At 32.4% G+C, this 14,564-nt stretch overlaps 3 protein-coding genes across 3 annotated transcripts; 2 read left to right on the forward strand and 1 right to left on the reverse strand.

The window, feature by feature from the left end:
* Positions 1-575: 575 nt before the first annotated feature.
* LOC110698324 (WAT1-related protein At4g30420-like) lies at positions 576-4,411 on the forward strand. Its single transcript, XM_021875736.1, has 7 exons — positions 576-835; positions 1,172-1,243; positions 1,471-1,587; positions 2,646-2,889; positions 3,053-3,211; positions 3,440-3,591; positions 3,840-4,411. The coding sequence occupies exons 1-7, from the start codon at positions 657-659 to the stop codon at positions 4,024-4,026; spliced, it is 1,110 nt and encodes a 369-aa protein (XP_021731428.1). The 5' UTR covers positions 576-656; the 3' UTR covers positions 4,027-4,411.
* Positions 4,412-7,808: 3,397 nt separating this feature from the next.
* LOC110698290 (WAT1-related protein At4g30420-like) lies at positions 7,809-10,325 on the forward strand. Its single transcript, XM_021875695.1, has 6 exons — positions 7,809-7,953; positions 8,087-8,194; positions 8,597-8,834; positions 8,916-9,074; positions 9,197-9,348; positions 9,481-10,325. The coding sequence occupies exons 1-6, from the start codon at positions 7,874-7,876 to the stop codon at positions 9,683-9,685; spliced, it is 942 nt and encodes a 313-aa protein (XP_021731387.1). The 5' UTR covers positions 7,809-7,873; the 3' UTR covers positions 9,686-10,325.
* Positions 10,169-12,741, reverse strand: LOC110698291 (tetraspanin-8-like). Its single transcript, XM_021875696.1, has 2 exons — positions 11,993-12,741; positions 10,169-10,721 (listed from the first exon to the last, which is right to left on the reverse strand). Exons 1-2 carry the CDS (start codon positions 12,491-12,493, stop codon positions 10,413-10,415), a joined length of 810 nt encoding a protein of 269 aa, XP_021731388.1. The 5' UTR covers positions 12,494-12,741; the 3' UTR covers positions 10,169-10,412.
* Positions 12,742-14,564: the final 1,823 nt, after the last annotated feature.

Raw genomic sequence — 14,564 nt, forward strand, 5'->3', positions numbered from 1 at the left:
CCAAATTTCCAAAACACATATATATAAAAGCCACTGTTTTGACTAAACCCGACGTATAAAATGCACATACTGAACGTACTTATAAAATTGAGACAGAGAGTATAACTTTACCAGAAATATCGTGATGGTTTCCTAGTTCAGCGCCCCCATACATCACATGAAATTGTAAAATTCTTGTACAAATTCAGTTGTTGGCTAGCTTAGTCACTAATGACTGTGCACCTTATGGCAGCCAACACATACATTCACTAATTATAATATTTCTACCTTCCTTTAACAACCTTCATAAGAGTTCTACTCCTTTTTTAAATAAAAAATTTAGGGCTTTTTGACTCATTATAATTGCCAAATTGTAAGATCCACCGATTTATAAATGATTATAAAGGCTAAATCACTCTAGAATCATGCATATTAATATAATTTAAAACAACATAACACAACATCTTTTGTCTTTTCAAATAATTTCCTTGATTCTATTTTATTATTACTTTAGTTAGTTGTACGTACTATATATCATAATAAGCTTTATAATCTCAGTATAAAAACGGTCTTAAACAATATTTATAACTCACTAGCTCCTCACATATTATTGTAAATAATAATATACATACAAAGTGAACGAGAAAATTAAATTAATTAGAGAAGACATAACAAAGATGGGAAAGATGGAAGATCAATTACCAGCGATAGTAATGGTGTTATTGCAATGTATATTTGCAATTATGGCACTTTTAAGTAGGGCTGCCCTTGTTAAGGGCATGAATCCTAGAGTCTTTATGTTTTATAGGCAAGCTATTGCCACTTTCTTCATGTGTCCTGTTGCTTTCTTTGCAAGGTAAGCACTAACATCAATTTCGTTCTCAATTCTTCTGTGCTTCATGGTCAAATTGTTTTTGTTGTGTTAAAAATGGTCGTGCTACTAGGCATACGTTGGATTTTGGTTTAATTCAGCTTCTATTCGTCTGTGAAGTTAAAAGTTGAAAAAGATGGTGGCTGGAATACTTTTTACGAAGTATATGTTTCAATCAATTTTGATAAACGTGTAAAAAAATATTTCAGCCACGTAAACTGTACATAGCTCTTGACTTCTATTTTTAACTTTAAAAAGTGGAGTATTGTTTTTATATTGAAGTTTAAGAAAACTCTTGTTGTATTATTGTTTAATTTGCAGGGGAAAATCATCAAGTGGTTCTTGGATGGGATTTAGGACCTTTCTTCTAATCTTTGTCACTGCTTTCGTTGGGTATGTCAATTTCTTGTTTTTATTTTGTTGTGTTCAATAAATAAATGAACAAGCTCGAAAATTATAAGCTACTCCATCTACAAACATTATTTGTCATGTCTATATTGTAACTTATATTAAATGACAAATAATGTTAAATTCGGGCGGAGAGAGTACACATATAATTGTCAATTTTTTTCATTTTCGGTCTAATAATTATTGGGCGCTTATTATATTATTTTTTTCAGAGTGGTGTTGAATCAAACAATGTACTTCCAAGGATTATTTTTGGCTTCATCATCAATAGCAAGCGCCATGTCTAATTTGGTCCCTGCCGTTACATTCTTGATAGCAGCTATTATGGGGTAACTAATTAAGTTACATATAGGTTTAAAAAAAAAAAAAAAAAAAAAATTAAGTTACATATATATGAATGACCAATCTATTATTTCATCACAAAATTCCAACTTGTAAGACCTGTCACAATAATTAAATTACTCAACTATTAAAGAATCTGTCGCAACTAAATACATAGAAATTAAAAGAATTTTCTTAAAAAATAATTGTGATCCTAGAATAAGCCTTTCCAAGAAAGTTGGAAACATTTCAATTTAAAAGCAGATGTCACCATACCCTCAAAAAAAAAAAAAAAAAAAAAAAAAAAAAAAAAAAAAAAACATGATGACTATTTAAGGGATACTATATAAGATCATACAATTGTGAAAATCAATAAAAACATAAAAATTATTTGGAATTGAATTGAGGGACATAATAGTAGGATTTCATCAAATCAACACATTCATTTTAATTAAACATAATCAATATACTGTCATAATATACCGTATAACTTACACACATACTCGTATAACTATTTGATCTATTTGTTAAAACTTACTTTTGCATATAATATATGAGAGGAAACACGCTCAAACGAACAGATAGAGATAGATAAACATGCTTGTTTCAGAAAGAAAAAAAGTCATATATAATCACAATTGTACACTAATAAAAAAGTGGCAGTTCTTATATAATTAATAATTAAATCTCATAAGTTACATTACAAAACAATAGTATGCTAATAAGAAGCTAAAATTATAGGATAGTACAACTTTTACAGAAGAATATGAAATGTGAAACCATTAGAGCGTATTCTATATATTCACCTGATTATCACTTATCAGAACTTAAATAATCTTATGATGATAACTTAATTGAACTTCACTAAACTTATTGGATATAAAATAAGTGAAAATAAGGTGAACAGAATAAATACTGGTAAAATGACGATCTAACATCAACCACAGTGTCACATATGTATACATTTTTGTCATCATTTGGAATTAATTTTACTTCATAAAATTCATTATTTTTTGAGAAAATAATTAAACTAACTGTTATTACTATAATGCATGAAATAATGTAGGCTAGAACAAGTGCATATGAAGAAGTTAAGCAGCATGGCAAAGATGTTAGGGACAATCTTTTGCGTAGTTGGAGCAGCCTGCATGGCTTTTCTCAGAGGCTCTAAATTACTAAACAACGTCAAACTCCCACCATCAACCAACTCTCTTTTGCTCAACTCTTTTGGAGGTGATGACACTTGGTTGATTGGTTGTCTCTTTATCTTTGCTAGTATGTGTTGCTGGTCATTCTGGCTCATTTTGCAGGTAGGACTCTCTTCGTCCTTAAATAATACTTTTACTTTATATTATAGATCAAAAATAAAAGTCACGTACGTACACAAGTATACTATTTTGACATGTTCCATAAATAACCATACATATATCATAATTAAGGTTTATTTATTAATTGTATATGTTTCATAAACAGGTACCATTGACTGCGTGTTACCCTAACCCCTTATCTCTGTCTGCTTGGATGTGTTTCTTCTCTATGTTACAATCCGGGGCAATCGCCTTGTTCTTAGACCACGATCCAGAAGATTGGAATATGACCTCAAATCTTGAACTCACTTGTTGCTTCTTTTCGGTATGTATAATTAACATATTATAGGGTCTTTGTACATACAATATATTTTAAAAAAAAAAACGTTAGTATGAATAATCAAAACTTATACCTACATATATATAGATGGAGTACTATGTATCTTTTACGGAGTATTCTGTATTTGAATTTTGAATTGAGAATGCATATATACATAAAATAATAATAATAAACCTAATCTTGAAGGTCATATTCTTTTATCTGTTTTATTAGGGAATATTTGGATCCGGAGTTCAATTCTTTGCACAAGCCTGGTGTATCTCGAAGAGAGGTCCTCTCTACTCAGCCATGTTTAACCCTCTATGCACCGTCATCACAACTGTCTTGGCATGCATTGTTCTCCACGAAGAACTCTACGTTGGCAGGTACTACGACATACTTAATATCATCGTCCGTTTCTTATATATTACGGAGTATAAGAAACTTTTTAATTAGTTTTCAAACACGTATATATAAATTGAGAAATGGTAAATTTAACCCTAACATAACGACGACTATATGTGTAAAACTATGGTAACATTAACATACTGAATGATGTAAATTATACGTGATTTTGTCATAAATTCCCGTTAATCCTAACAAAGTGAATTGTTTTGTTGGTTATTTTTTTCAGTTTATTAGGTGGTGTTGGGGTGATCATTGGCTTGTACATTGTGCTATGGGGTAAAGCAAAGGAAAAGAGAGAAAATATAGAATATGAAGATTTTGAAAGTGATCCACCAAAAGCACCAAGCTTTAAGATTGTTGATGATCTGGAACAGCCATTATTATTGACAGATAATTGTACTGAACAAGTTTAATTAGATTTAGCTGTAACTTAAACCAAGTATTTATTATATTATTCTTTATTTCTTTAAAATGTACTTATAGTCCATTTTTTTGTCCAAACTCTATTTGGACAGATGTTACATCTTACATGTATCATGTATGTAATATAGCAGAGCACATTACTAATTAGATGCCATCGAGTAGTGTCAATTTTGTTGATTAATATGTTGTTGATACATGCCATTGTATTGGGTTATTATTTTTATTTCTCAGCTAGATGAGATTAATAATATAAATAATTTGGTAGATGATATGTTATTAATTAATACTTGTAAGATGTTTGAGCATTATCTTCCATTTTGTATTCATATGAAACACGAAGTTTATACTCGTTATATCCCTAAATAATACTCCGCAAGTTGCATAATAATAGCATAACAGCCAAAAAAAAAAAAAAAAAATAACTTCTTTAGCAATTTTGCCAAATTTAGACCAATTTGTAAAATGATTAATTCAAAGTATACATTTCTCCTTAGTACTCTAAAAAAATAACATCAATAAAAAAAACTCAATTAAAAAAAGTCACAAACCTTACATAATTAAGTTTTTTTTTGTATTAAAAAAAAATCAAATTATTTATGCCAACACTTGTACAAAAAGAGTAACCCTATTATGCAAACCAAGTCACCTTTAATTTACAACACTAGTAATTAACCCCTATATTACTAAGTATATAACCCCTATAAATGTGATGGACGTGTTCACTTCAGCTTAATTTTAGCTCAGTATGTTCAGTTCATCTCCAATAATAATTTCAGTTTAGTTCATTAATGTTCAACTTTTAATTTCTTCTCTCATAAAAAATTCATTTCAGCTCAGTTCAGTTCAATTCAGTAAATATGAACAAGCCCATAGTAACCCTATGACCGATATAATTGCGGACCTAGGTGGGTGACTAGGTGGCGCGAGCCCCACCAAACATATTTTAGTTTTCTTTTTTTGGTTTAAAACTCAATTATATTGATAATATAAAAGATTATGCCTACATAATTACTCTCTTTGTTCCTATTTTTTTTGTCCTATTGGGTCAAAACTTTAAAAACCTTAACCATAAATTCTCATTAATTAATAAAAAAGATAATATAGTCGTGTGGGGTATTATTGGATTCGTCTTATTTATATATCTTATTACTATCAAGTTTTAATAATACGCATATAGAAATAAAGTTATGTACGTTGCAAGATGCGTCTTAAAGTCCATATAAAGTCTAATATGGCAAAAAAAAATAGGAACGAAAGGAGTATTCACTAAGTGCTCAGACTTAGTATCATAGATTCGCCTCTGCCTATAACATTGACCGAGTTAGGGGTGGGGTGGCAATTCGTGTCAGTGGGTCGGATTCGGGTCAGATTTCAGGTCGATTTTGGGTTATGCTTAGAAACAATAAAAAATAGTGTAAAACTTAATAATATTACGAAATATGAAATTTTGGTCTAATCGGGTTGAATTCGGGTTATTCGAGTTCGGATCGGGTTCGAGTTTCTCTCAATAACTTCGGGTCGGGTTCGTTCGTGTTATCGGGTCGGGTCAGGGATTGCCAACCCTAGACCGAATATCCTTATGCATGGACGATCGGACGATGGTGCAAAAAGTTTGTGTATTCATGCACGGATATGATGTTGTTAAACCGTTCATGCACACACGTGACACACCATGCATCTTTGAGACCTTGAATCTTGAGGGCAGATGTGGCATAACCTCATAATGTAACAAAACATGTTTGCGCAGCCTCTTAGTATTAACCCAGCCCATATCAAGCAGCCCACCTTATATGGGCCTTGCAAAACACTTGCCTATGGATCTCAGTAGCCTCTAAGCCCAATTCAAATGAGTCTCAGCTTAATATAACACCCATGTGGCCATATATGAGTATCAACTATCAAGTTAACGTGATGTTCTTCATAAGTTCATAGGTCACTCTAGTCTAGCTTATTTGCAAAAGAATTTAGGAAAACCTAAGAAATATTTGGCACTCCTAACAGACTTGTCCTCTATCAGAGTCGGTCGTACAGACTCAAGAGTTAACCTATTGAGATTGTTTCGGGCTGAGCCATGCCATGTACATGTGGACATGAGGTATTGAGTTGGTTATCCTAGCTACGCACGGTCGGCCTAAACACAATGCTAGAAGCCAAGGCCGGCCATTAGGGTGTACAGTGTGAGTGGCCGCTCAGGACCTCAGATCATTAAAAATGTATAAGTAATATATGCTGTAGAATTATTAATGCATATTAGTTGTGGCTTAGTGATTTCATGAGCTCCGACATCTATACTGGCAAGGGGTCTGTGGTTCAATTCTCACTAAAGTCATTTTTTTTTTACAAAATGTATTTTAATTATTTTTGTTTGTTGTATTAAAAAATAAGCCGTGACTAGAGAAAATTCATAAGCCAAATTTTATACTCCATTTTTGCACAGGACCTCCAAAAAGGTTAGGACGACCCTGATTTAATGAGCATCATAGTTTGTACCCGTAGTTAAATATTCGTATAGTCGTATCCATTACTAACATCTTCACTTGCCCTTTTAGATTGTTTGGTCTTTCCAATGTTAAATTATACAACTTGTTACTGGAAACTTCACCAAAAATAAGTAAAAGAGTGTAGTAATTATATCTTATTACAGTTACTTAAGAATCAAATTAATGGGCAAACAAAAGGAGACGGAGGAAATAAATCGGTAAATTAGAAGGATTTGGAAATACTTTTAGGTCCCACCACTATTATCTATAGTCCCCACCAACAGCCATTATGAGTTGTTCTTTAAAGGTATGATTTGTACATGCAATTGAACACATATCAAATTGATCTTTGCAATCAAGTTTGCATGTGAGCTTATTTGGCTGGATTGTCTTACATTATAATTTCTGTAAATAGAAACAATGGCTATATTAACCAAAATGGAAAGTAATTCCTAACAATCTTAAGTCATTTTTAGGTGGAAGGAAATCAGCTTAGTCATATTTTGGTGGAAGGCAAGCTGGCAAGTGGTAGCAAGGACAAGGTAGCTTAGTCAATTAAGGAAGGTATAGTAGGGGGAAAATTTCACTTGTGTCAATTGTGAAATGATGCAATCTTGACCCGTTTCTTTTTGTTTTTTTATATTTTGTTTTTACGTAGTACTAATGAGGGTAAATTATTTAAAATTACAAAATTGCACATGATAATAATTTGTAATAATAACTTATTGTCCTAGTCTAAATGCATTAAGCTTTAACAAAATTAAAGCTAAATATAAGTTACTAGTATACAAGTATATTGTTGAGTTTTAAGGCTTACATAATTGAAATTTTAAACTAAGAGAATTGAAAGAAAATAATTATCCATAATACATTCATCAATATTTGTTCAATACTCATAGTAATATCTCGATTACAGTAAAATATTATATCTGATCTTATAAAACTTATCTGAACTTACCAAAACTTATCATAATTTATAAAAGCTTAATTTAGATGTAATTTGAACTAGAATAAGTCTTATTAAATTAAACTTTTCTATTTTTCTTAAAACTATCTTACTTGAAGATATGAAATCTAACTAAGCGAAAAATAAAAGGACAAAATCAAACTTGAACGAGCTTCTTTCATGCGACAATTTAGAAACTTTTACCTCATATGGCATACCTACGGGTTACGGAATAACGAGTAATTAAGGAGTATGATAATCTTGGTTTATCAATTTAGGATGAAAACTTATAACACACCTTCGTAGTTAGATCATGAGCTCATGACTATATATAGTAGATGAAAAATATAAGAGAAGCAACTAATGACAGAAATCCTAGTCATCATCTGATAGAAACAAATCTATAAACCAATGAGGAGACTCGCCGCCAGTACTATGCCAAGTATGGGTTTTAAGAGCTTTCTTTTGGTGTTCATCACAGCTTTTATTGGGTATGTTGTCTTAATACTGAGTACATATGATATTTAATTAACATCTTAATGATTGACCAAATCAAATATTAAGTGTTATTAAATCTTTTTGATTTTGTTTCCAAATACTAATTTGATATTAATGTAAAAACAGGGTTACTCTGAATCAGAACATGTACTTTGAAGGATTATATTTGGCTTCCTCATCAATTGCAAGTGCAACATACAACTTGATCCCTGCTGTCACCTTTATGACTGCACAGTAAGAGAGATATTCAAGGGTGTATTCTATTCAGCTGAATTTTACTTATCTAAACTTACTAATGGTGCGCTTAGGAAAATCTATGAGATGAGTTACAATCATTATTTTTTTTGTGGTAAATTAGACTAATATGATAATCCTTTCTTTAACAAAGTTCAAATATTGAGGTGTTTCATGATTTTGGCTAATAGTCCAACTTGTGATCTACTCATAGCATCCACAATCTAAAAGTAAGTGTATACAACATGTTCAGTCATCCCGAATTTCAAACATCTCATCTCACATAAAGGTGTAGTGATCAGTGTAATATTTATGAAATTGTGAGACTAATTCTGTAGTATAAAAGTGTTAAAGTTCAAATGAGAAATAAAATCTTTCCACAAACTTTGCTTGAAATAATAGGTTGGAGCAAGTGAACTTAAGGACACTAAGCAGTGCAGCAAAGATACTAGGAACGACCTTCTGCGTGGCAGGAGCAATTTCTATGGCGTTGTTGAGAGGTCCTAAGCTACTTAATACTCAACTTCCACCACTCAATTCTGCATTGCTGCATTTGTATGCGGTTGACAATGCCTGGTTGTTGGGCGTTCTATGTCTCCTTGCTAGTAGTTGTTGCTGGTCCTTTTGGCTCATTTTGCAGGTACATTTCAACTTTTATGTGGTTATAATGATTTGTTTTCCATTATTGCCACTACTTATATTCGTCTATTTGTAAAATCAGGTGCCTGTTAATGCGCGTTACCCTGATCACATATCTCTTTCAGCATGGATGTGTTTCCTATCAATGCTGCAAACTGGTGCCGTTGCCTTGTTCTTAGAGCCTGATCCTGTTTCTTGGAATTTAAGTTCAGGACTTGAACTCACTTGTTGCATTTTCTCGGTATGTATATAAGACTACAATCTAGACCGATTTTATAGTATTAGCCTTAAATCTGTAGCAATACACTGTCTGTATACAAGATTATCTACTGACAAATGTGGCATGGATGGTTTAATCTGTAGGGTGTTATGGGATCAGGGGTACAATTCTTCATTCAATCCTGGTGTATCTCGCGTAGAGGTCCATTTTACTCTGCTATGTTTACTCCTCTAGCCACTGTCATAACTACAGTTCTAGCCTGTATTTTTCTCCACGAAGAAATCTACCTTGGCAGGTAACTACATGAACAAAAGATCAGTTTTTACAATTGATGTCAATATTGTTGATAGTTTGTTCTGTTTTTGGTAGCTGTAAATCTGTAAGGCTGTAATGCAATTAACAGAGTTTTAACTTGATTTCCTCTCAGTTTACTAGGTGCTATTGCTGTGATCATTGGCTTATACGTCGTGTTGTGGGGCAAATCTGAAGAGCTAAGGGAAAATCTGGTTCTTACATCAGAAAAATGTCCAACTATAATAGCCCAAGAAAAGATAGGTGGTAAAATTGATTTGGAGCAACCACTTTTGACAGCTGATAATAATACTACTACTGACAAGGTTTATGTTAGTTGATTGTAGAGTTGTAAAATCACATTCAATTTTGTGATCAAAATTGTAATAGCTAGGTGGTGTTCATTAGTACATATCTCCATAGAATGTATGTGTAATGGATGCATTTTGGTAGTGTATTATTAGTCAATTAATTTTGCTAAGTTCGGATATCTTTGTTACAGTATAATTTTTGAACATATAGCATTCAGGCATGCTGTGCTTAAAACACACTTGTGCTTTCATGCTACAGGTCCGGCTCATAACTCTTATCAATGTAGCAAAGTTAAGTGGTTACTCGCCACTTCTTAGTTCACAATACAGTTACAGGTTAAACTTTCGAAACAGTAGCTCATAACTCTATCAATGTAGCAAAGTTAAGTGGTTCTCGCCACTTCTTTGGACACAATACAGTTATACAGGTAAAACTTTCGAAACAGTATCAGCAGTTATCAAGAACGAGATAAATCAAATAGAGTATAAACAATGAGCTATGAACACGCCAAATGAGAAGCTCTGTCATAGTATAGAACAAAGTGATCAATATACACAGCAACATGACTAACATATAAACCGTATGTCCATATACACTACTACTAGTGTATGAAAATAATAGACAAACACAAGCTATGCAGAGATTAAAAAAAAAAAAATTTGAACCAGATAGTATCAAAACAGATCTAACATCTGTACAGATAACATTCTAAGTAATAGTACTGACTAAGAACTGATCATCTAAAGATCATCACAATCAGCGATATGGCTTCCATGGATCAGCACTGTCCCACCTGTTGTTGCGGAAAGCACAGCAACCGATAGAATAAACGATGATGAGGAAGACAAGAAATACGATATTGATAACAGCAACCCTTTTCCAGTCACTCTTGAGGTTCTGCAGAAACCCGGCTTTGCATGAAGTGCAGTCATAGCAGAGAGTGGATGGGTCGTTGTTCCAGGCACCACAGTCGGGATTGTTTGAAGTGACATTGCCATTCTTAGTCCAGCTGGTTGGGCTTTCATATGCAAATTGGCAGTCTTCTGGGGGCTTACAGCAACCAGACTGCATAATGCAATTGATAGATGTTCAGTACAAAGCAAGAATATCTTATAAACAATTTGATTATTATACAGAGTAGATCTCAGACACCCTGATAAAAATGAATCATTTACTTAAGTACTTAACAAAATGCAAAGAGGCATAGTAGAATGTGAAAAAAAAAAAAAAAAAAAAAAAAAAAAAAAAAAAAAAAAAAGCAAAGTAATTAGTAATCTCAAACTCAATATCAGTTGATTTTGTATGACGGCGAAATCTCAAGCAATACAAACTAAATCCAATTTAGGGCTAGGCTCAGCTCGGTTTGGCTCAGATTGTTATAAAATAAAAATGACATCAAACTAGACAAAACTTAAAATAGACAGTACCTAAAGAGTAAATATCTAAACACTTGCAAATTGCAATTGATGTGACACAAAAACATCTAACCTTATCAAGAGTTGTAAAACTAATGATTCAAATAGGAATGACCAAGAAATACAAAAAGAATTTTCAATTTTATATCCAACAAAGAGAAAAAGTCCTACAAAGCAAAAGACCATTTCATGATAACAAACAAAAAGGCTATACTTAATTAATCAAATAATTGACAGAAAAATCAAAGACAACTTCAAATTAATCTAATAAATCTGACTAAACACTCATAAAATAAACCAAAGTCTAACCAAAGATCAAATTAGTGTAAACAATTAATAATTGAAACTTTTTAACATTTTCCTACCAATTTCTGAATTTTAGATTAAAAGGAACAAAAAAGAGAAACTTAAATATAAAGGTATAGAGTATGAAAGTGGTAGAAAATTCTGTAAAAAGGTTCTCAACTTTTCAGAAGATCTGCAAAAAGAATATACAGAAACTCATGCAAAAGCATACTACAGCACATATTCCACAAGACAAAACTTCTCAATTCAGTTCAAAAATTGAATCATCATGTTCTCATAATTGCCTAAAGTTAATCCTAAATTCACCCAAAAATTATAGAACAAATTCAATCAAATTTCAGACCCAAAAGAATATGAGTTAATTATCATAAACCCACTTCTTGAACAAGAATCATAACTAAATAATTACTATCTATAATTCTAATCAAGAACCCAGAAAATTACTAGAACATAAACATATCAAAAATTCAAAACAAACACAACAACTACACAAACCCAGAAAATCCATGAAGTAAAAACAAAAACCAAGAAAAACCCTGAAAATAAGCAGATCAAAATACAGCAAAATTCACAAACTAAGATCAAAAAATTCAAAAAAAGAAACAAAAATTATACCTCAATAGGAGACAAATGTTTGGCAAAGAATTCAGTAGCACCAGTATTACGTTCTTGAGCAAGTTTCTGACAAACTTTACCATCAATCAAACAACTCCTAATTCGATTCCAGTTCTTAGAATTATCAACCCTTTTCTGCAACCAATTGGAGTAATCACCAAGCTTATACTCCTTATACCCACGATTACTAACAACTTCACCAGCACCTTTGTTGGTAACAACAAACGCAAAAATGGTGAAACAAAACAGAATAACGATGAGAATAAACATGACAACAAGGTAAACCCAGAGAAGCCAATTAACGCGACAACAAGCGCCGATGAATCCAGCGAGAGAGACGACGAGGAGGAAGACGCCGAGTGCGATAACGGGTTTTTCGAGGTATTTTTCGCAGTCGGTTGTAGCTTTGTGAGCGAGCCAGATGCCGCCGCCGAGGATGGGGATGGAGAGGAGGAAGGTCACGAAGTTCAGGAGTCCGACGAGGCTGTTTGAGCACTTCATGGTGGTTTTATCTTGTGTGTTAATGGAGGTTTTGAGGAGAGAGAAAATTGGGGTTGTTAATGGCGGTGTTTAGGAGAGAGAAAATGGGGGAGGAAGAAGAGGGTATTTGTAGAGGAGGAGGAGAGAGAAAATGACGGTTTCGAAGAAGGTGAAGTGGAATGGAAGAGAAGACGAGGAGGAGGTTGTAACGGATTTTGGGGTGACGCGCTAACACGCGGAAGGTTGACTTGACTGTTGTGGTTAAAAGTAATTCGGTTTAATCTCGACTTGTGAATGGGTAATGCTTTGATATGACTTAAATTTAAATTTGGTTTGATTTGATCCGGCTCATTTGAACTCGACCAGGTTATTTGAATTTAGATCTCTAATGGTAAATCGGTTTTGATTTGGATTTGGAATTTTTTTTGGGTTTGATGTGGGGATATGATTGGTTGGTGAAGGTAGGTTGAGTTATTTTGAAGAGGATGATGACTAATGTGAGGAAAATGAATTGGTATTTGGTAATATTGTTTTATCTTATAAAAATGAGAGTTGACAACTTGTATATGATATTGACATTATATTAAGGAGAGAATTGTGGAAATTTCGAGTTGAGTTGGTGCTTGTAAAGAATGAGGACTTATGAGGTGAACGAGCGTAATGAGGTAGAATTAAGCAGATATAACATGACACGAAATTACTTAAGATGAGTATGTATAACACAATATATGAGAGGTGGATTGTGTGACTTGTGTCAATTGTGTGAGTGTGTGACATGCACAATGCACACAATCAGGCATGAAATCGAATAAAACTAATATGGTTTGATGGACATGCATGCTGCAGCTATGGTGCCATGGATTTCATGTTTGTGTATTTTGACTCAACATAACACATGACACTATTTTTCTATGCATGGCTCACTCTAATCTAGGCTTGCCAACTTTTGAGGTGTGTTAGTTAAACACGTCCATCAAAAGGTTAATTTTGAAATTGATTTTGTGTTAATTGGTTCGAAGTAAGGATTGACATGATTAGAAGGATTAAAAAAACATGTCATAGTATGTAATTATATATGACACATTAAAAAGTAAGGTACCTGCTTCGAGTATTTGTTTTTTTAACCCATAGTGTTAGACTTGGGTTGACCCGGGTGATTTACTCCCGGCCCCTTTTAAGGGATTTTCTTTTTTTTTAAAAAAAGAATATATATATATATATATATATATATATATATATATATATATATATATATAACCAAGACACGACAAGATTTACCTACCTAGTATACATATGTTGTAATATAATTGTCATAATATAGTCATTATTTATGTTCAATTTTGACCTACAAATGACGTAAAGGATCCAACTGAAAGTTAAACCTAACAATAATACAAATAGTAAAAAATTACTTCCTCCGTTCTGTTAATATTGTAACAAGGAGGAAATTACGCATCCTAAAACACCTTTTATATGCTAAATTTCTAAAATTGTGTAGGAATAAAAATTATAAAAAGTTGATATTGTGAAAGTATTTTATGAGACGAATCCAACAAGATTCCACTTGACTATATTTTGCTTAACGTATAACTCATATTATATGGTCAAACAAGAGTGATAAATAGTGCAAAAAGTCCATTATTGCAATATTAATAGAACGGAGAAAGTATTTTTTAATTTGCACGAAGGTTTTGACATTATCAATTCATCACTTTATATACAACAATAATGTGTTTTGTTGAGTTAAAATCGAGTTGGTCGATTTAATTTGATCCAAACATATATCAAGTTCATGTATAAAAAATTGGGATACAACTAACCAAATATATACGGTCATAATCCTCCATCTCTATTTGTTCATAAATTTTAATACCAAGCTTAACATATTATTGCTTTGCATTGCTTAGGTACATTTCATCACTAATTAATTTACCTATGAAACTACAAACTCCAGTAATTTCATAAACCTTATTCATATAAATTTGCTTTAGTGTCTTAGATTATAGGACATTGCTACATCACTACATAATCATCCAACTCAATTTTTAGCCTACAAGAGTAAAGTTTAGGCATGTCAAATCTTCTTATTATT

This window comes from Chenopodium quinoa, unplaced genomic scaffold (assembly GCF_001683475.1).
Source record: "Chenopodium quinoa cultivar QQ74 unplaced genomic scaffold, ASM168347v1, whole genome shotgun sequence".
Lineage (NCBI taxonomy): Eukaryota > Viridiplantae > Streptophyta > Magnoliopsida > Caryophyllales > Amaranthaceae > Chenopodium > Chenopodium quinoa.